This window comes from Elephantulus edwardii, unplaced genomic scaffold (assembly GCF_000299155.1).
Source record: "Elephantulus edwardii isolate Elephantulus edwardi_28Jun2011 unplaced genomic scaffold, EleEdw1.0 scaffold00256, whole genome shotgun sequence".
Lineage (NCBI taxonomy): Eukaryota > Metazoa > Chordata > Mammalia > Macroscelidea > Macroscelididae > Elephantulus > Elephantulus edwardii.
Genome location: NW_006400006.1, coordinates 1,333,592 through 1,357,170, shown reverse-complemented (window position 1 = coordinate 1,357,170; position 23,579 = coordinate 1,333,592). Strand labels below are relative to the sequence as shown.

The window sequence follows — 23,579 nt, the reverse complement described above, 5'->3', positions numbered from 1 at the left end:
TGCTTGGGAGGGTGGAGGGACAGCGCAGGAGGGGAAGACCCTCTATGAGATGGATTGATTTGGTGACTGGGGTAATAGGGATGGGTGTGTCGGAGGCGGTGAGGTTGGCGCAGGATAGAGCAGGGTTTAGGGCTGTTGTGCATAGGGTCGCTATGAGTAGGAAACGACATGAAGGCACATAACAACAACACAAGAACTTTACCCACTAGCTCTGGCTTTCTACTTCGGTTTACACAATAAGGCCAGCTACCTGCTTATTGTTTCTCAGCATTCCACAGTATTAGAATGATCTCAAAATGAAACAAAATTCTGATCCTGCTACTCGAAATTTAACATTGCCTTAAGACCTTTCCGGATGTCAGCCCAGAGAGGAAAGCCCCAACTTTCTAGAGCTGTTCACTCCTCAAACGGTTCACTCGACATTAACCAAAAATCTTGGAAAATTTCTCCACTAAACCATGTCAGCATTTCTCTTCCATGTTTCACTCTGTCCCTCTAGATTGTTTCCTGTGTGCAGGGTCCACTTTTCGTCCTATTTTTATCCCTGGAGGCTTGCACAGTGCCCACCGCTTTGTAAGCATTTCGGTAATTGGTAATTAAGTGCCTACAACGCGCCAGTCTTCTTTTCAGGCATTGCGGTGCAGCTGTGAAGAAAGCACTTAGGAAGCCTTTAAGAACGGAGATACGCAAGTGGAGGAACAGATACATTAATTTCTAATGGAAGTTAGTACTATAGAGAAAAACGGCAAATTAAGTGCTTAAAAAATCCAGGAAAACTACTCCAGGTGAACCAGGTATACTACACATTGCTACGAAAACTACAAACTCTGCTTGGGAAAAATCGTCACAGGGCTGACCTGGATTTTTATTGGGTAAGACTGACGTCACTTAAGGAGGGGCGTTGCTTTTACGGTGACGTCTTCGGCGGCGGATTTTTAGGGACGCGGTGGGAGGCGGGCAAAGAAGTAGGGCACGGGAGGGCGGGGTGGGAGGCGGAAGGGGCGGGATTGGGGAAGTTGTTTCAGTGAGCCGTTTCCGGCTCACCGGAGTGGGCCGGAAGTTGTTTCCCCGAGGAGTCAAACCTGGACTGTGGTGCTTGGAGTGCGGTTGCTTCTGATACTGTGACCATGGGCGGGAAGAACAAACAGCGGACCAAGGGGAACCTGAGGGTGAGTGCAGGACGGCCAGTGGCACCAGACGTCTGCCCTTCGCAGCCCCTGATTTCGCCATGCACTTAGTCGAAAGTATTGAAGTGGTGTTGCAGGGGAGAGTGTGTTTGTGTTTCGGGTGTGACCTCTGTTGTGTGTGCTTCCCAGTGGCGCGTGTTCACTCTGAGCACATTGGGGCTTTGTGAGAGAAAAGATATTCCACGCCTTGAACCATCAGAGCAGTTTGGGAGCTTCGACTGGAAGGTTACCTGAAGTGGTTAAGGAGACCCTGGTGCTGGGAAGGAGGGGAGCTTGTGAGGATAGGGAGTTAAAATGAGCTTTGTGTGCAAATTCGGCTTCCCACATTCCTTAGGTAAAGGTTACAGAGTTTTCGTGGTATTGAAGATGTGTGGTCGCTTCGGCGCCTCTTTCCTTGTCCACCTCCCTTTTTGCTCACTCCATCCAGAGGCATTGGCCTCGGCGAGCCTTGACCTTGCTTGGCATGATTCCTCCAGCCTCTTGTATCTGATGACCCTCTCAGGTTTGCTCTAGACACCTGTATGAGGCCTCCTGTGATCACCTTGTTTTAAATTGCACCTCCTACCTTTTGTCTGCTTTTTCCCCCCTCTGTTGCCTTTATGACTTCAAGCGTGTCATATTGATTCACTCGGATCAAGTACTTTAGGTGTACTTATTCACTGCAGTGCCCTCGCAGCATAGAACAGGGGCTGCCATATGGTAGAAACTCAGTAAATACTATAAAGAACCTAAAATAGATGAAATATATACGAACAAAGATGTTATACTAGAGCTAAATATGACATGACTTCTATCCATCCTATTTCTAATTCAGTTCTTGTTAGTTCAGTACTGTACTTTCTGAGCTCTGTCCCTTGGTCTTTGCAAAATAGTATCAACAGTAACAACAGTAACAGCGGCTGTATTATGCCATGTGCTTTTACTTGTGTTCTTACTGGTTAAAATTTTGTCTCACTTTACTTTTGAAAAACTTCAAAATGAAGATATGAAAGTTGGAAGAGTAGTAGAGTGATCACTGATACTCTTTTTCTAGATTTATCCAAATTGAAGTATTTGGCTGTGTCCTCTTTCAGCTTGTTAATATTTGGCCACATTTGCATTACCTGTAAAATATATGCGTTTTGCTTAACTGTGTGAGAATTGCAGGTGTCATGCTGACTCCTTACAATGTCTAAAATCGTCCTAAATGCCCTTCCTCAAGTCAATTTGTATGCCTTCTTGTTTCCTCTTTTATTCAACAAACTCGTTTTCTTACAGGTAAGGAGGCTAGAAGTCCAAATTCAGGGTGCCAGCTCTAGAGACGCTCTTCTCCGTTCTAGAGGAAAGGTCCTTGTGTCCTTCAGCATCTGTAGACATTGAGTTCTTGGAGATATCCATCCATCGGTCTTTGCCTTTCTTGGTCCCAAGGAACTTCCTGTGGGGGCCCAGGACTAAATTCTATTCCTGGTCAAGTCTTTTGTGTGTGTGTGTGTGTGTGTGTGTGTGTTACTAAAGGTCCCCTTTTCCCATCTCCTACCCTTCCTATTAAAAAAAAAAATTATACTGATTTGCATATAAAATTTGTATACATTGCGTTTCATTCAGATGCATTGTGTTTCACACATTCCTTCATTCACGTTGTGTTTCATAAGATTATTGCTATACATTATGTTTTATAAAATTAATCACCGTTTATCTATGCCTCCTGTTACCTCATCTTTTCAGGTCCCCATTGGATCTTTTCTAATTCCTTCACTGCTTCTCTCTACTTACCAAACTGACATTCCAGTGCTGACCCCCACCCTCAGCTCCTCACGCTTTGCCCTATTCCCCTTCCCCTTTTAGACTTTTCTACACATCTTACCTGGTGCCTCTATTTTTACAATAACTGTCTTAGGCAGTATTTGTCTTTATGAGATTGAGTTCATGCAGCATAATGTTTTCTAGGCTCCCCTGTTATATAGTATGAAATCACTACTCCTTAGTATTCTATAATATTCCATTGTGTGAATGTACCATAATTTCTCAATCCATTTATTTGTTGATGGACATTTGGTCTGTGCCATTTTCTTGCTGTTCCGAACAGTGCTGCTGTGAATATGTTGTTGTTATGTGCTGTCAAGTTGCCTGCAACTCATAGTGACCCTGTGTACAATAGCCCTAAACCCTGCTCTATCCTGTGCCAATCTCACTGTCTCCTGACACACCTACCCTGATTACCCCAGGCACTGAAACAGTCTACCTCATAGAAGGTCTTCCTCTTTTGGACTGTCTCTCCACTCTCCCAAGCATAATGTCCTTCTCCAAGGACTGGTCCCTCCTTGCAACATGTCCAAAGTATGTGAGATGAAGCTTCAGAATCCTTGCCTCCAAGGAGCAGCCTAGATTCACCCTCTCTAGGATGAAACTGTTCATTTTCTTAGCAGTCCATGGTATACTCACTACTCTTCTCCAACACCACAGCTCAAAGGCATCAATTCTCCTTCTATTATCCCTAGTCATTGTCCAGCTCTCTGATGCCTAGCAAATGATTTCAAAGACCATGGACTGTATCAGGTGCACCTTAGTTTCCAGAGTGACATCATTGCTCTTCAGTACTTTGGAGCGGTCTCTACCAGCAGACTTCCCCATCACAATATGTCTTTTGATTTTCTGGCTGCTGGTGCCAAGAGTGTTGACTGTGGAGCCAAGCAAACTAAAGTTGTTAACAGTCTCAATCTCTTCATCATCCGTCATGATGCTGCCAGTTGGCCCAACGGTGAGAATCTTTGTCTTCTTGATATTGAGCCTCAATCCATATTGAAGGCTGCAGTCCTTGATCTTCTGTAGCAAGTGCTTCAGGTCCTCAGTTTAAGCAAGCAGGGATGTGTCATCTGCATAACACAGATTGTTGATGAATCTTCTTCCAAATCCTGATGCCACATTTCTCCTTATAGAGCTCAGCCTCCTGGATAATCTGTTCTGCATACAGATTGAAAAGGTGTGGGGATAGGACACTCCCTGGCATACACCCTTCCCAATTTTGAACCATTCAGTGTTTCCGTGCTCTATTTTGACGACTGCCTCCTGGTCCAAGTACAGGTTTAGCATTAGCACGATCAAGTGTTCTGGGATTCCCATTCCTCTTAGAGTTAGTCAGAGTTTGTTGTGAACCACAAGTCAAACGCCTTTGCATAATTAATGAAACACAGGTAGACATTCCTCTAGTACCTCTTGCTTTCAGCAAAGATCCATCTAACATTAGCTATGATATCCCTAGTACCACAGCCCCTTCTAAACCCAGCCTGCACTTCTCTGTTGATGTGCTGTTCCAGTTGTTTTTGGATGATCTTTAGCAGAAGCCTGCTGGCATGTGATATTAATGACATTGTTTGATAATTTCCACACTCTGTTGGATCACTTTTCTTTGGAATGGGAACAAATATAGGTCTCTTCCAGTCAGTTATGTCAGCTGTGAATATAGGTGTACACATCTTCATTGTTGTCTCATTCTATTTTTCTTGGAATCTATTCCTAGCAGTGAAATAAGTAGGTTAATAGGGGATTCCTTTATTTAGCTTTTTTTTTTTGGCATTCAGAAAATGCCAAACTGTCTTTTTTGAGTGGTTGTACAATTTTACAATCCCACTAACAGTATATGAGAGTTTCCATCTCATCACATCCTCTCCAACAATTATTGCTTATTGTCCTATTAAACTTTTCCACTGCTACTGTGGTGAGATGGTATCTCATTGTGATTTTTATTTGCATCTCTCTTATTGCCAGTGAGTTTGAGCATTTCTTCATGTGTCTGTTAGCCATCTGAATTTCTTCCTTTGTAAAATGTGTGTTTTTTTGCCCATTTTGTGATTTGGTTGTCATCCTTTTTCTTGTGGAGACTCTGTAGCCTTCTGTGAACTTTCATTGTAAGACCCTTGTCTGAGATGTCATTGCCAAATATTTTTTCTTTTTTCCATTTGGTAGGTTTTCTTTTCACCGTATTAGAAAAAGGACTTAATCTTTAGAAGGTCTCATTTGTCCATGTTATCCTCTCCTGGTTGTGCATCCTCTCCTTTTTAAGTTCTTAATTTTACCACTTTTCTCTTATTTTGCTTTGAGTGAAATTTCTAAAGTACCTTTTTCATTCATGTAGTCATACATATTTTGTTTTATAATGCTACCTTCTGTATGTATTCTACAGTGTAATCTCATTTTTCTCACTTCCTCCCAGTAATCTGATTTCCATTCATACTTCTATACCTCTCTTTGTCTTTCCTTTTTTTATTAATGCTGTGTTCCTCTATTGTATAATGTCCAGGGACATTGCTGTCATGAAATGGGTAATTGATACAGAAAAATCTCAAATGTAGAGTTTTTGTTTTTAGTCTTATTTTTTTTCAGTCACCTCTTTAACTTTAAAAAAAAAATTAAAATATTTGGAAACATCCATGATACAAGATTTTGATCCCTTTGATCTAGATAATTTCTTAATATTTTGTTAATTTGGTCCTGTCTTTATAATATTGATGATTTTGAGAAATCCAGCCCAATTATTTTGGTTCATTTAGCTTTGTCTATTTGTTTCGTTAAGCTTGGGGACAAGTTAAATAATTTTTGACTACAATTTTTGATGGATGATCTGTCTTTGTCTTGTATCACACTGGGAGCCACATAGTACCTCTTGTTCCCATTATTAGTGGTATTTTCTTTATTTCGTTAAAGAGATACTCATTGTAAAGATGCATTTTTCTATTGGCTGCTCACAATGTGTGGGGCAATCATTTGAGACTGTAAGTAGACTAATCTTCCACAGACTTTAACCCATCATTTTAGCATTCTTTGATGGTCTGTTATTATTACATGGAGTAACAATTTATATGTAATCTTCACAACAACTTAATAGTGAATCTCTTTATTATTATCTTATTTTAAAGATGATAGAACTGTAAGTTAGAGAAGTTCATTAACTCTCTTAAGGTAATGTCAAAAAAGCAATGGCATTGTAGGAGTTAAGTGCCATATTATCAGTTAAAAGATCAGTGGAGAATGATGTGGCATAGTAGTCTTTCCCTGTAAAGATTTATGGGCTTGAAAATTAGGCAATACTACCATGTCCTTTAGGGTTGCTATGAGTCAGAAATAACTTGAAGGTAATGTACTTGGTCCATGCTCATGTTGCTAAGTTGTGGAGATGGTGTTTGACTTCATATCACAGTCAGTCACTTAGCTTCCTCTTTCCATCCCATTGAGTCAGAACTGACTCATAGCCGACCCTCCATTGGGTTTTCAGAGGCTGTAAATCACATGAGGAGCTTAGGGGACCATTTGCCCTTGGAATAGCAGCACGACTCCTTACCCATGAGACTACCATGTATTCAAAGAAGACAGGCAAATTATTTTTCTTAAGGGAGTACTAATTTGATGCTAGATGTTGACAAGCAAATTGTTATAGAGCATTAGGAATGACACAAGTGTGAGCAGAAAATATGAGAAGAAACAATAGGAGTAGATACTGACTTGAAGAAGGGCAAGTTTTAGAAATGTGAGTATATTTTGCAGGATGACAAAGAGGAAAGTGGAAAGAAGATTTTAGGCTGACTGATGAATAGCATATTCAAGAAACTTGAGACTGGCACATGAATGATGACAGCAGAGTTGGGGGAGAGGAATTGCAAAGGAAGAACAAATGGCAAGAGAGAAAAATGGAGAGATGGAAGCCAGATGGTGAAACATCTTTTCATTCTTGCTAAATTTTATTTTTAAACTGTAGTCTAGAAATTGCCATCTCTAATACTTTTAGAAACCAGGCACAAATAATAAGTTAAAGAACAGGATAGTTTAACTGCCAGAAATAGAATCAAAGCTTTAATTTTTATTAAACTTGCAGGCATAAACATCTAACAAAAGATAACAACGATATTTTAAATTTAAAGTTTTTGTTGTTAGATACTGACCCTGTGTGATGGAGTGTGCCTATAGTGTTTTCTAGGTTGTAATTCTAGTGTAAGGAATTGCACTGTCAACCTAAAGGCATACAGTTTGAGTCTGCTAGCTGTTCCCTGAGAGAAAGATGGGCAGTTTCCTCTTGTGTGATTTACTGCCTCTGATAACTGCAGGAGCGTCAGCTATGAGTCAGTTCCGACTTGCCAGTGCACAGCAACAGTCTTAATGAAAGTAGATTTCTAGACCTTTCTCCTAAGGAGCTACTGAGTGGCTCCTTTCGTTTAGTTTCTGAGTGTTTAACGATAGCACCAACCCCTAATGCTGTTGAGTTCATTGGAACTCATAGCAATCTTATAGGACAAAGTGGAACTATCCTGGGAACAGAGTTACAGGGTTTACAAGGCTGTAAATCTTTATGGGAACAGACTGCCTTGTCTTTCTTATAAAGAACTCCAGTGTGGGCTTGAACCACCAACCTTTTTACTAGGAGTCTAGTACTTATCACTCAAACAAAAAAAAAACACCAAAAAACCCTGCCAAACTCGCTGTCTTTGAGTTAATTCCATACTCTGTGGTGTTGGATTAGAGTATTGAATATACCATGGACTGCTAAGAAAACGAACAGGTTTGTCCTTGGAGTCAAGGATTCTGAAGCTTCATCTGACATACTTTGGGCATCTTACAAAGAGGGACCAGTCCTTGGAGAAGGACATCATGCTTGAGAGGGTGGAGGGACAGCGCAGGAGAGGAAGACTCTGGACGAGATGGATTGATTCAGTGACTGAAATAATGGGGGTGGTGGGTGTGTTGGAGACGGTGAGATTGGCACAGGATAGGGCAGAGTTTAGGGCTGTTGTACATAGGGTTGCAATGAGTAGTAGGTGACTCAACAGCAGATAACAACACCACCACCACTAAGTATCAGAGGGCGTTAAATCTTTATGAGGGGAGGATTGCCGTTTTTCTTTAGGGAGCAGTTGTTGAATTCATACTGTTCTTCCTGTGGGGTTGCTTTGAGGTAGAATTGATTCATTGTGGTTGGGTAGTAAGAGTGGCATTATTTTGGTGGGCCAGTTGAACCATTTTCCCCCTTACGTGACATTGATAAAACAAATTTCTTTCAAAAGTTCAAATATTCTCTTTCTCTCACTACTAAACTCATATTTAGTACTTAGAGGTGACTCTATTGTGTACTAGTCTAACAAATCACTGTGGTCTAAAACAAAAGAGGGTGTCTTACCTCTTAATCCTCATATTAATTTTTACATGTACAGCATTGCAATTTATTTTTAAAATTTTCTTTTTTATTATTTTTATTGATATTTCAACAAAAGTTTAAAGAAAACTTGGATTTCCATTCATTCATTGTTTTACATTTTCCTCCCTATCCCCTCCAGTTTACTTTTCTCTTTAAAAAGTTTCTTAATTTATAACCTCTTTAACCTCCAATAGATGTTCCCACTGTCAACTCTAGAAGCATCGATCCCTTGGATTTTCCCCATGGTGATCCTGTGTGCGCGTGCGCGCGCATGTGCATATGTGTAGTATGCACATATTGTTGTGTACCATAGAGTTGGAATTGGAATTGACCCATAGCTGACCCCCTGGCGAGTTTTCAGAGGCAGCTAATTGCGCGGAAGGAGATTGCTTATTTGTCTCCCATGGAGTTTATACATATGTATAATAAATTGAAACACATTGGTTAAACTCTGGACTCCTAACTAAAAGTTTGACAACTTGAAACCACCCAGAAGCAGCTGGGAAGACAAACTTGGCTGTCTGGTTTTGAAAATCCTGTGGAACAGTTCTTTGAACACATGAGGATACTAAAAGTTGAGATCAACGCAGTAGTAATAACACATAGAGGAAGAAAGGAATGACAAATATGATCCATTTTTTAAGTTAATATTGTTATATAAAAAAATTCATAAATAGTACTTGTTCTTACCATGTGATATATTCTGAATTTTTTTAACCTTCTGATTTTTAAAATTTTATTTAATTTCTTTATAATTCTGGTCATGACTCCTGAAATTGGTATCATAAGCCTCTAGTGAGTTGCAACAGAAATTTACACTCTTTTTGATGTTTAGAAAACAAGAAGTAGGTTATACAATGGTTATTGATAATTTTTGAAGGCTGACACATTGGGGGAACATTGCACCAGATGAAGCCTAATGGGGGGGGGATTCTGAAGTAAAAACTTTTTCCTAAAACTTAAATTTTGAACTTTTTAAATTTTCCTCCCCTTTTCTTTCCTTATCAGCCTTCAAACAGTGGCCGAGCTGCCGAACTCCTTGCCAAAGAACAGGGAACGGTGCCTGGATTTATTGGTTTTGGAACATCTCATAGTGACCTTGGCTATGTACCTGCCATTCAAGGGGCTGAAGAAATAGACAATCTTGTTGATTCTGATTTCCGAATGGTGCTGCGGAAACTTTCCAAGAAAGATGTTACAACAAAATTAAAAGCAAGTTTTCTTATTTTCCTTGAAATAATCTAGAAAATTCTTTTGTTTTAACAAAAGAAATTCTTTCGTTAAAATGTCATTAACATTTTAGATAAAGAAAAAATTAGCAATAAATTGCCACCAATCAGTTCCTTTATTGTTGTAATTATTTTTGACTATACATAATTGTCACTTGCCCTCTGGGTAGTAGTTTGTTGCTATGTATTTTTTTTTTTTTAATCTATATGGAATGTTTTTACTGTGGTGTTTATCATAATTGGGAATAAAGTTCTAAAGAAATTTTGTTTATAGGAATTTCATTTTTTAAAATAATTATTTCTACATAGTACAAATAGCAGTAGCATAGTTTTCTGTCACCTAAATAGACTAAGCTTCTAGAACATAAGAAGTGTAATTAATAAATACTATAATTGTTAATTAACTGTTAATTTATCATTAGGCAATGCAGGAATTTGGAACAATGTGTACAGAGAGAGATACAGAAGTTGTAAAAGGAGTTCTTCCATATTGGCCAAGAATTTTCTGTAAAGTTTCACTTGTAAGTGTTAAAATGTCTGTGATGTAAAAAAAAAAAAGTCTGTGATGTATTATTACTTTGTTGTTGAAGTCATTAAGATGCTCACATTTATATGATTGATTTTTGGGGAAGTACATGCAAAATGTTAGGCAGATGTGATTGTGTAGGTAGGGCTTATGTTTTTAGAGACTAGGTTATAAAGATTTGCTAGATGTTTTTCAGTCATTGCATTTTTACCATTATTTTCCTTTATTTCTTTGTACACTTATTAAAGAAGAATGAAAACAAATTTTTTATTCAGGGCCCAGCCTTGAATCTGATATAGTATGTCGTATCATGGATAAGTTGTTAGGTGCCACAGAGTTGAGTACAGCTCAGTGACCCTGTAAACAACAGATCTGAACCCTTTCCCATCCTTACCTCAGATGCATGTCGTTGTGTCAGTTCACCCCACCAGGGGTCTTCATGGTTAGGAGGGGATGAAAATATAATCAACTATTTGACATAATTCCAGATTTGCAAAAACAAGTTCTTGATATTTTGAAAAACTCATGTTAGTTCACCTATGTAGGTAGGTGGATTCTTAGTTATGGGTTATTATAATATATCCAGAAATGTATACTCATATTAAGGAGCATGAAAGCTTTTTACTCTTGGCCAGTACTTTTGCTGGAATGAGAAGTTATCAGTTGTATATTTTCTAGGATCATGACCGCCGGGTTCGGGAAGCCACACAGCAAGCTTTTGAGAAACTCATCCTTAAAGTAAAGAAACACTTGGCTCCCTACTTAAAGAGTTTAATGGGTTATTGGCTGATGGCTCAGTGTGACACATACACACCAGCTGCAAGTGCAGCAAAAGATGCATTTGAAGCAGCTTTCCCCCCAAGCAAGCAACCTGAAGCCATCGCGTTTTGTAAGGATGAAATTACAAATGTAAGTTCTTCAAAGTCTCTGCTTATGATTTTCTTTTTTTTTTAAATTCTTTTTAATCTATAAAGGGTGAAGGTGTATTACAATAATAGTTCTTTTGCCTAACTTGGAGCAGGAAGGCTGAGTAAGTGATTTTCAAATAATAGATTAACTTTTTAAAAATAGTGTCTTAACAAAATTGTTGTTGTTGTTTGCCATCCTCATAGTGACCCTATGATCAAAAGGCCTGAAGCCTTTTCTATAACTGTCTACATTTATTAAAGTTCATAGTTTCCAGAGTCATAAACATTTTAAATTCTCAACAAAATTAACATGCTAGATTGATTATTTCTAACATACTTAAATTTTCCATCTTTAATTTCTAAATTTTCATTTATTATACCTAAAAATTTAGAAATATATGCTTTATAAGATATAATCTAAAAAAAGTCTCAAAATAAATTGACATAACATGTTTTCCCCATGTTTTCTTATGAGTATATACATACAAATGTGCCTTATTCTTTGTGTTAGCATTTGTTGAATATATATTTTAACTCATTTTGCTTGGCTTTCCTCAATTTTAAAAATTTTTTAAGTTATAACCCTGCTTCACTGAATGTTCTTGAGTTGTTCATGACACCCTTCTGAGTGATAATTGCTATAAATAGATATATTGGATTAAAGGATAAGAGCATTTAAAGTTTTTTGGTTTTTTTTTTTTTTTAGCATTTAAATTTTTTGGGTGTATATAAATTGCCCTTCAGACAATAAGTCAAATTTATACTCATATTAAGGAGCATGAAAGCTTTTTACTCTTGGCCAGTACTTTTGCTGGAATGAGAAGTTATCAGTTCTTTTGTTGTATTTGATATGTCTGTAGCTAATAATACTTCCAGTATTTAAAAACAAAAGAACAACACAAATTAGCAACAAAGCTTGTTAGAATATATAAAAATGTAAAAGTAGGTAGACTGAGTGAGTCAAGAATTAGTAGTACTCTTGTGTTTCTATAGCATATAAACCTGCCTAAACATCTCTTCTCCTGCCCTCCCTTTCTTAATCAGTTAGCCCCCTCCCTTAACTTCTCCTTGTGTTTATAAATCCACATTCCTTATCTTGACCTGAAGGTCTGGCCTAAACATCTCTTCTCCTATCCTCCCTTCTTTATTTCAGTTAGTAAACCCTCTCTCAGAGCTTCTCATTGTGTTTACAAATCCACATTCCTTATCTTGACCTGAAGGATTGGCCTCTACTTACCTAACACCTCCTTTCCACTTAACTTCTTCCCCCTTACCTGAAAGCCTTCTTGTTGTGTTGTTAAGTCTGTCAAGTCATAGACTCCTAGCGACCCTATGAATGAAAGACTTGACTGAAAACTTGTATAATGTTCATTATTTCTCCAAGTTCATAGAGTTTCTGGAGGCAAGCTATTTCTGAAGTGAATGCCACTCCTGCTTCCAAGCTTGGTTTAATCAGGAAGCTCCAGCAAACACTGTCCACCATGGGTAACCATTACCACATTTGACACATCGGCGTCACAGTGTTTTAGCATCATAGCAACCACTAGTTACCTCTGGACAGCAGTGCATAGACCACTGCTATACCACCTAGAAGAATGTTTGATCAAAAACAGTTATAACCAGACCTGAGGGCTACAGATTGAAATCACCCACCTTTGATTTGGTAGCACTTTCTATCCACCAGGCCCATGAAAGTTAAAACAACCACCAAGCCTTCTTACACATCTTTTTATCTCTCATTATTTTTGAGTCAGAACTGACTCTTAGCTGCCCCCTCCAGGGGTTTTTCAGAGATTGTAAATTGCATAGGAGGGGATTATCCATTCCCCCCCCGACCCCCCAGAGGGGTATTGGTGGATTTGAATAACAAGAGAAGTTCTACCTTTAGATTTGCAGCACAACCTGCTACTGACAAGGTTACCAGAGCTTCCTCTTACATAATCTAGTTTTCCATTTATATTCATGGTTCTTGATTTTGTTATGAATGGGTAATAGATCATATGGGTTATTTTTCTATTTAGTTAGCTATGCCCCAGTTCATACATAGGGTTTTCAGAGGCCTGCTATTTCAGAAGTGGATGGCCAATCCTTCTTCCTAGTCTGTCTCAATGTGAATGTTCAGATTTAGAGAAGTATTAGACAGACCAGCAAGTTAAAGGTATATCCCTTATTGCGGAGTTAACTTTAGTGTCAGTGTTGTCCCTGCCTTTCTCACATGCACCTTTACGCACTTATTTCCTGCTTCAAGATCCCACCGGATATCCATCTACTTCTACCCCCTCCCTTCACATCTGTCTCCCTTTCACCAGCCCTCCATCTAATAACTTACATATGAGGCTTCCATGGCTTCTGTGATTTCAAACACATCAGCTGATGGTAGTTCCTTATGTTGGGATCAATGTCTCTGAAGTTTAGTCGCAATATTTATCGGTCAAAGGTGATGCATCCTGTACAATTGCTGTGTAGATAGGCTTTTCTTGGCCCAAGGGCCGCAGGCTCTGTTTTGACCTTTCTGCCGGAACGGATGTCACGGGCTTTTTGGCGTCTACAATTACCTGGGAAAATAGGGTGGGTCTGCGGGGTCTGCTGGCTGTCCTGTGAGGTGCCCAACTTCAGCTAGTCAGAGCCGAGCCAGGAAATTAAAAGGCGCATTGCCATGGGAAAGTCTGCTGTTAGGGACCTCTCCAAAGTGCTGAAGAGCAGTGGTGTCTCTCTGGAGACTAAGGTGCGTCCGATACAGGCCATGGTCTTCGCAATCACCTATTATGCATCAGAGAGTTGGACAATGACCAAGGAGGATAGAAGGAGAATTGATGCCTTTGAGCTGTGGTGCTGGAGAAGAGTATTGAGAATACCATGGACTGCTAGGAAAACAAACAGATTTGTCCTGGAGAGGGTTAAACCGGGTGGCTCCTTGGAGGCAAGGATTCTGAGGCTCCGTCTAACTTACTTTGGACATGTTGTGAGGAGAGACCGGTCCTTAGAGAGGGACATTATGCTTGGGAGGGTGGAGGGACGGCACAGGAGAGGAAGGCCCTCTATGAGGTGGATTGATTCAGTGACTGGGATAATTGGGATGGGAGTGTCAGAGACAGTGCGATTGGCACAGGCCAGAGCGGAGTTTAGGGCTGTTGTACATAGGGTCGCTCTGAGTCGCAGGCGACTCGACGGCACATAACAATAAACAACATGCCACAGTTCATTAATGACATATTGTATTGTTACACTGTCTATAAGAATACAGACTTTGGGTCATACTCTTGAGTTCCAGTTTCATTTTGTCAGTAATTAGATGTGTACCATGGGCAGGTTGCTCAATTTTCCTGTGCTCCCGTTTCTTCGTCTATAAAATAGGGAGGAAAAGTATATCTTTGATCTGTTAGAATTAATTTAGTTAATGTGTGAATTGTGCTCTGCAGTGACTTGCACTTGGAAAAGCTAAAAAATGTTATCACTGTTGCTGTAAAGTTGATCTTGAGACAGTGAACTCCCCAGCACTGTACCCCAGAATTAGGCAGAGGGTCGCTGTGAGTCGTGCTTGACTCGAAAGCAATCAGCAACAACAACCCCCCACTGGAAAATCTTGACTTTCTTCAGTGATTGAGTATAGTGTGTGGGTTGAGAGGCTGTTAGAATGAAGGAAGAAGGAAACTAGAATTTCTTGTCTATCTAGTGTTCTCTGTTTGCAAAAGGCATGAGGGAGCAGATAGCCAGGAGTATGTAGGGGAAAATCTTCCTGGTGGAAATTGAAAGTGTGGGTGCAGGGGAACTAAGACAAGTAAAATTAAAAGTAAGATGTGCTCCTTAGTAGTTCTGGAGCTATTTTATTGGTAAAAGGATAAAAGCTATTGTTCATGTTCAGTAAAATCATAATTTTGAGTTTTCCCTCCTCTATAGGTACTTCATGATCATCTTCTAAAAGAAACCCCTGACACACTCAGTGACCCACAGTAAGTTGTTTTATTTTGCTGTAACTCATGTTGATTTATTTTTCTCAGATAATCAGGTGTTTCATTTCAGTGCTACTTTTTTCATGAATGTGGTTGTAAATGGAGAGAAGAAAATTACTTGCAAGTTGTCTAGTTGGCTTGCTATTTGACCTGAATTATCTGAGATGTTTCATACTCATTAGATTTTTTTGAGATATTTTAAAAATTTTACAGTAATAGCATAAAATATGGTTGAAAATAGTTGGAGAACTTTGAGTAGTTGTTTTGAAAGAGTACGTAAATGTTCCGTTTACTTTTACTTATATTCTAATCTTAAATATCTTAATATTCTTTCTCTTGAATAAATGTGAATAAATATTGCTGGGACAATTTACTCAGACACATGTTTCAAGTCCTAACTGTTTTTCCATTTTCATGTTAGAAGATAGAGTAAAGCAGTGTGATGTTAAATAATTTGTATTGTCATTTGAAAGCAGTTAAGGTAGATATTTAATGATAAAATTTTTAAAATAGAAGTGTCAATAAATGTCATCTTCTTAATCATTACATATTATTTTTTTTTTTTTTCTCTTCATGTGAAGAACTGTTCCAGAGGAAGAAAGAGAAGCTAAATTCTATCGAGTTATAACTTCTTCCTTATTGGCCTTAAAGAAATTACTTTGCCTTTTGCCAGATAATGAACTTGATTCTCTAGAGGAGAAATTTAAGGTTCTTTTGTCGCATAATAAGTTTTGGAAGTATGGAAAACACAGTATACCTCAGGTATTTCAATCTTTTTTTAAAGACATTTTGTTTCTTTAAAAAAAAAAATTTAACAAGGAACAAACTAAAGAACATTTACTTTTTACTAAGACTTCCTGAAGACATAACTAGATTTTTGTTACTACTAACCCTCTACCTTACTGAAAGGTTAATATATATAGAGTTAAATTAGATAAGAACATTGGAACCAACATTTGACAAAGAATATCATTAAGTCATCAAAAGAATGTTTTAAGTTAATAATCAGAGGAAAGAAGAAAAAAACATTAACAAGGGTTTGAGATTGAACAAAATCCTTACATTTAAGTAATACAGTCTTGTCCTGGTAGAGTGTAACAGAGTGGAAATGTAACAGTTACATTATTAATCTCCCAGTATTACACACTCAGAGTTCCAAGGTACTCAGAGTACCCAGCACCCTAGAGCTTCCAGGCTATTGAGTCTCTTTCCCACCCTCTTAAACCTGTTGATAGAAGAGCCTGTAGATCTTCACTTTAATCCAGGCTTTCTGACAAGACTCTTATGTTGAGTATCAGCTTAGTACTACTCTAGTACCATAGGCCTACCAGATTATCAATAAAATAAAATACTAGTAGAGGGGATTGGTTTCATTTTTTTCTACTTTATACATTTTACAAATGCTTTCCATGCATTCTTTCACAGATTCATTATATGCCCTAGTTCTCCTTTTGGCTTCTTGATAGACTCTACAAACAAAATGATATCAGACGTTATACCACACTCTTCCCTGCCCTCCCTTGCCCTGTTGCTATAGAGTTGGAACAGACTCATAACTGACCCTTCAGTGGATTTTCAGAGGCTGTCTTTCTCCAGAAGAGCAGCTACCTGGTGGTTTCAAACTGTTTGTGTTTGGGTTGGCACCAAAACTCTTTAACCACTTGGCTGTAAAAGCTTTCCCTCTAGCCTTTTTTTTTTTTCAAAAAGACATTCCTCTAAGTTCCCCCCTCCTTTGATTTTGGGGTTTTTTTTTATGTTTGAAACTCAGCAAGCACACTTTTGTAATAATTCAAGATTGAATTATTTCTCTTGCTAGAAGATTGTATTCACATCCCAGAGTTGAATTATATTCCTCTTTTTGTGGTACTCACTGTTTTGTGCAAGTCTTGTTTCATTTAATACATTATTTTACCCCATTTATTTCTTTTTATTGCCATTCTCTACTTGTAGAAGTGATCATTGTATGTGGTTAACATGTCTTCTAGTTCTTGAGATATATGTTGTGTGTATGTGTGCATGTATTTTAAATTAACATAAATGATAGTGTATCTTTCTACTTATTTTTATTTAACACTTCAGAAAGATACATCATGTTCCTATATGTGCATCTGGACCATTGATTCTGTCTTCTGGGTCATATACATGTGTTACAGCTCCATTTTACCTGCATATTTGTTTAGCAATAGATACTTACATTGTCTCTTAACTCTCCATCCTTAAAATATTTCAGCAACAGATGTCTATCATTTTATTGACTGCTGTACTTGGGCCGAATTATTGAGTCAGAGTCTGTATATTAGTATTCTGAAGTCTTGTCAAGTTGTTCTTTATAATGCTTGGATCTCTAAGTCAACAGCAGTATGCTAGCCAGCAGTAGATACTGTTTACCTTTTTCCTAGTTTTTATCAGTCTGAAAGAAACTCAAATGATAGGTCTTTTTTAATTTTAATTACTCTACTAATGATTCCTAGCATCTGTTAGAAACTTTTTATATTTTCAGGTTTCTTTTGTAAATTACTTGTTCATGCTTTTCACATTTAAAAATGTTCTGTGTTTACTCTAGTAGTCTTGGGTTGATTCTGTTGTTACCATTGTTAGATATCGTGGAGTCGACAGTGACTCAGTGAACAGTGGATCTGAACCCTACCCTATCTTGTGTCATCGTCATCTTCATTGTGCCTGATATACTTGAGCCCATTGCTGCAGTCACTTAGTCTTTTTTGTTGAGGGTCTTCCCTCTCCTTCTCTGCCCCTCCACCTTTCTAAGCATCATGTCCTTTTCCAAGGCAGGCCCCTCCTAATAACAAAGCTTTACTTGCTTCCAAGGAGCCCCTGGTTGTACTTTCTCCAAAATGTGTTTGTTCTTTTGCAGCCCATGAGATATTCAGTTCTCTTCTTTAGCACCACAACTCAAAGTTGTTGATTATTCTTTTGTCGTCCTTAAGTCATTGTGAAGCTTTCAATTGTGTAACAAATAATCAGAAAGATTGTAGCTTGAAGCAGATGCGTCCATAGTCTTTAAACTGACGTCATTGCTGCTTAACACCTTGGAGAGGCCCTTGACAGCAAATTTATGCAATGCATTTATCTTGATTTTTTTGACGCCTAGTGCCAGTGGATAGTGGATCCAAACAAAATGACATCTTTGACAACCTCAATCTTTTCTCCATCTATCATGATTTTAGGCATTACAAAGAATTTTTTTTTTGTCACCTGTCATTTGTTTTCTATTAAAAGAAATTTTAATTTTGATCCTGTCAAAATGACTAATGTTTTTCCTTTTACTTATGAAAAAGCCATTCCCACTCCTAAGTCATATTTTTCCCTCGATTTCATCATTATTAGTTTTCACACAAAGTCTTTAATTCTCTGATAGTCTACTTGTATTTGTAATACTACTTAAAGATCTGTTTAACATTTTTCTTCATATATTATGAATCATTTTTCCTAACATCACCTGTTAAGTAGATTGTTTGGCTGAAATAGTAGAAGACATGATTTCTTGTGCATGTTACATCCAACCACAACTAGCAGAGTTAGTCCAGAATATCATAGGTCCAGGTCAGCAGATCAAAGGGGCCTGGTTTCGAAGGAGGAAGGTGGGCCTTTCAGAGTATTCATAGTGATCGAATGGTAATGGAAGTCCTAGACAGGAGCATGCAGTCAGATGTGTATCAGAGGCCCCAGCTTGTGGTGTTGTCAACTCCTGCTGCTGTGGTGTCTGCAGGTGCACATGCTAACATTTATATGGCTTCATCTTTTCAGTTGGACCTAACTCATAGCTGACACTCTGGTTGGTTTTTAGAGTCCATAAATCACACAAGAGGAGATTACCCATCTTTTTCCCTTGAGCAGCTGGTGGGTTTGAACCCCCTACCTTCACACTGGCAGGGCAACTCTTTACCTAGTAAGCTTTATCCTTTGTTGATTCATGGTCCTGCCATATTTGCTACTTTGCTCTTGTTTGTTGTTAAATCAACTTCAGCTCTTGGCGATTCCATGTGATGTTGAATGGCTTTGACTACCCGATCTTTAGTTAGCAGTCCATTTGTACCATCTGGGAACCTTGACCAAAGGTTTAATCCCATTATGGTATGTTGTGTTCTCATATTTTCATAAATGTAATTCTGAAGTCTGTATTCTGATCTCTTTAGTCTCTTTAGTTTCTTGTGTCAGTTAATACAGCTTTATGATTTGTTCTAGTCTCTGGTAAGTCAGTCTTTTTTCAACCTCTTTTTCAAGATAGAAACATAAGTCCATAAAAACACCAGAATATTTACTAGATTTCTCAGAAAAAAAAAGGCTTCATTGGAATTTTAATTTGGATTGTACCCTTTGTAGGATGATTGGAAAAGCCTTACTGTCTCTTACATTAGTCTTCCTGTATATTAACCTCTACTTTCTCTCAATTTATTTAGGGAAAATGTTGAATAATTTTCTCAGAAACAATTCTTTGAAGTATAATTTACATGCAGTAAAATGCAGCCATTTTCAGTGTATAGTTTGAGGAGTTTTGACAGATGAATGTACTACCACAGTCAAGATGTAGAAACAACACTTTTTTAACCTTGCTCAGTCTCTGTCTCCTGTGTTGTCTTCTGTGATTTTCATAATTTTAGGTTTTCACGTTTCTTTGTAGGTTTTCATGCTGCTTTGTGGATAATAATTTCTCCAATAAGAGAGCTTTATGGCTTAGTCATAAGGAATTGCACTGTTAACATAAAGGGACATATGAGTCAAATCCAATAGCTGCTCTATGGTAGAAAAATAGTCTGCTTCTTTTTGTTAGCAGTCTACTTCTTAAAGATCTATAGTCTCAAAAAATCCTAAGATGCAGTTCTGCTTTGCTATATGGGATTGCTGTGAGTTGGAATCTAATCAATGAGAACAAATTATGTTTCGTGTATAAGAAGATCTTAAAATTTTTTTTTTTGTATCTTTTAGTTTTACTAATTGGAAGATTAGTCTGTACAGCCTGTCTTCCATTACCAAATCCCTATGCACATCCAAAAACTTCTCCAACAGGGTAAAAACCCACAGACTGGGAAAAAGTATTTGGTAATGTCAGATAAGAGACTTATATCTAGAATTTATAAAATACTCGAGCTAGCTCTAATAGAGATGCAAATCAAAACTAGAGCTAGCTCTAATAGAGATGCAAATCAAAACAACTATGAGATATCCTCTCACCCCAGTAAGAATAGCAAAATTTAACCAAACAGCAAACAACAAATGCTGGCAAGGTTGTGGAGAAATTGGGAGCGTAAAATGGTGCTACCACTAGGTGCAACCACGGTGGAAGGCGGTATGACTTATTTTCTCAAAATGATAGAAATACCATTTGACCCAGCAATTCCACTACTGGGAACATACCCCAAAGAAATTATAACTGCCACCCAAGCAGATATATGCATACCCATGTTTATTGCGGCTTTGTTCACAATAGCAAAGAGTTAGAAACAACCTAAGTGCCCATCAACAAACAGATGGATAGAAAAGCTGTGGTATATTCACACAGTGGAATACTACAATGCATTAAAAAGCAAGGAACTCATGAAATATTATTCAGAATGGGTGACCCTGGGACATTATGCTGAGTGAAATATTTCAGTTACAAAAGGACAAATACTACATAGTACCACTGTTGTAAAACAGGACTGTCCTCGGGGTTGGGTGGAGATTGAGAAAGATGGGTTCAATAATGTATGCTGTATTGAAACAGATAAGGGAGAAAACTGTTTAAAAGAGATATGTAATTATCTATTAGTGTCATGACAGGAGTCCAGATTGAAGGCTGAACAGTGGTGTGGACTTGGGGGAAGGGATTGTATAACAATGAAAGAATTTTTCTTTTAATTTTCCAAGAGAGGAGCAAACTGGGGAGGAGGTTGAGCAGGGAGAAAAGTGCAACAATGAATGAATGGAAATCCAAAGTCTCTGTAAACTTTCATTAAAATTAGTTAAAAAAGAGAAAAAAAAATAGCTTATTGTAGTATTATTACTAGTTTTCATTAAGTTGGCTCCAACTTGTGGTGACCATATAGATAAAAAACTGTTGAATTCAAACCAAAGCACAACTGACCCCTTCAGCAGGTTTTCAGAGGCAGTAATCACATGGGAGGTGATTGCCCATTTTTCTTTTGAGGAGCAGCTGATGGATTTGAGCACCTGCCTGTGGGTTGACAACAGAAGTCCTTACTAGATCATTAGAACTCTCTGATCATATAAATAACAGAACAAAATATTGCCTGATGTAGTGTGTTGCAATGTGTGGGATTCATCTTCTAACACTATTAACACTTCCAACACTATTGCAGACAATACTCTTTTGTGAGCCATAAAGTTTCACAGATTAATTTTCAGAGGTTGGTTACCAGGACTTTGTTCTTAGCTGGCTTAATCTGGAAACTGCTAAAATCTGTTTCCCTTGGGAAGTGGTGCTGGTGTTCAGTCAGTGCTGTCAAGCTGATTATGACTCACTGGGACCCTGTGAACAATAGAGCTGAACCCTGTTCACTCCTGTTCCATCCTCATTATCTCTGACATCCTTGAGCCTGTTGCTACAATCACTGTCGATCTCTTTGAGGGAATCTTCTATTTTGCTGACCCTGCACCTTTCCAGGCATGACGTCTCTTTCTAAGGAGTGATTTCTTCTGGTAGGATTGATTCCTTCTGACAGGATGGCCAAAGTATGACGTGAAGCTTCACCATCCTTGTCTTTAAGGAGCATTTGGTTGCCATTTTAGAGACATATTTGTTCTTTTCGCAGTCCACTGTTCTTTTGGCAATCCATGGGATATTGAAAACTCTTCTCCAACACCAGAACTCAAAGGCATTGAGTCTACCGTGGATGAGCCTACTGGTATTTGAACTATTGGTGTTACAGCTTCACATAGCCATCATAGTACAATAAAGAGAAGGACAGAGGTGAATGATAGTTTTACTGGGTTTTCATTTAATTCAGCTTTCTATTTCTTCTTTCAGATTCGCTCAGCTTATTTTGAATTGGTTTCCACATTGTGCCAGCGTATTCCACAGCTGATGAAAGCAGAAGCATCCAAAGTGAGCCCGTCTGTCTTACTTAGTATTGATGATAGTGACCCCGTAGTATGCCCAGCACTCTGGGAAGCTGTCCTTTATACACTGACCACCATTGAGGTATGTAAGAGGGGGCTGTTGAGGACGCTTGGGGATATTTATTGACTCGGTTGTATTTGAGAAGCCCTAGATAAAATACTAGGTAGATTTTATTTATTTATTTATTCATTCATTCATTTAATTTTTATTTTTATTTTTGTGTGAGTGTACCGTCAAATCAGATCTGACTGGTACAGGAGGAGATTGTCCCTCCTTTTCCTGGCAGAGCATCTGGTGTATTCGAACCTTCTGCCTCTGGGATTGTAGTTGCAGCTCCTTGCCACTAGGCCACCAGAGCTCCCCCTACTAGGTAGATTTTATCAGCTTATGTCCAACACTTGAAAAATGCTTTCTTGGATGTGGAATGTTTCTTGGATATGGAATGTAAAACCTGGAATAAGTCTTAACGTGACTAGAATTTTTATTTTACATGTCTAACTAACAGTACGTATTCTTTACAATATGTGGAGCCCAGTATAATTAGCATCAGTGAGTCATATATGTAGGATTAAATGGTACTTTAAAAGCAAATTTTATCAGAATCTTTTAAATCAGATAATAATAATCATCAGATAATGATTTTTGTATATTTATATGAATAATATATAAATACTAATATATATAGTAAAACCCCTCAGGGGGAGGGGATGGGATTGCAGGCTGAGGCCTGGAGCCTCCACTTTGGGAGTTTGGCTGCTTGCTTGCATCTTTTTTTTTTTTTTTAATACATTTTATTTTATTTTATTATTTGTGTGTGTGTGTACCATCAAATCAGATCTGACTGATACTGGAGGAGATTTACTCCTCCTTCTCCAGCAGAACATTTGGTGTATTCGAACTGTATACTTCTGGGATTGCAGTGCACCTTCTTGACACTAGGCCACCAGAGCTCCCTGCTTGATTGCATCTTGATGGCAGTCCTGATGGGCATGGAAGGGAAGTTTTTGGGGTCGTGTTTGATGTGTATTACTGCTCTTTTCCCCCTAAGAACAGGTATCCTTGAGCCTTTGCCTAGGGTAGAGGTCTGCTCAAAGGTGTGGCTTTGAATTGAATAGTCCTTAAATGATACAGCAGTCTTCTTTGTATTTGCTGAACTGAACAGCTTGATGTTGCTGTGATGCTGCACACTATTCCACAGTCTTGTCAAATACTGTAATGGTTACCCATTATGTACAATGTTTAGATGAGCTTCCAAATTGATTTATGCTGGGAAGCAGGAGTGTCATCCACTTCCTAAACTAGATGGCTCTGCAAACTCTCTAAACTATAAATGTATAGAAATGATGTTAGTTACAGAACAGAGTTCAGGTCTTTTGTGCAAAACTTAACCCTCAGTTGTATTCGACTTGACGACACTTAACCACTGCTAAGTGAAACTAGTGCTGTTATATCTGGAGGAACACTCTTCCACTTTGTACATCACTGTTTGTCAATGTGCTGTATGAAGTAACCTGGGTTGCTGTGATGCTGAACCTTGTACCA

The 23,579-nt window shown here is 38.3% G+C and overlaps 1 protein-coding gene across 1 annotated transcript in view; it reads left to right on the top strand.

Annotated features, from left to right (window-relative positions):
- Positions 1-1,058: 1,058 nt before the first annotated feature.
- LTN1 (listerin E3 ubiquitin protein ligase 1) overlaps positions 1,059-23,579 on the top strand; it is a 65,949-nt gene continuing 43,428 nt past the window's right edge. Inside the window, exons 1-7 of the mRNA XM_006899405.1 lie at positions 1,059-1,169; positions 9,355-9,558; positions 9,998-10,096; positions 10,780-11,010; positions 14,907-14,959; positions 15,541-15,721; positions 21,945-22,118. Coding sequence (XP_006899467.1) covers positions 1,128-1,169; positions 9,355-9,558; positions 9,998-10,096; positions 10,780-11,010; positions 14,907-14,959; positions 15,541-15,721; positions 21,945-22,118 — 984 coding nt within the window. The 5' untranslated portion in view covers positions 1,059-1,127. The remainder of the gene's footprint in view (positions 1,170-9,354; positions 9,559-9,997; positions 10,097-10,779; positions 11,011-14,906; positions 14,960-15,540; positions 15,722-21,944; positions 22,119-23,579) is intronic.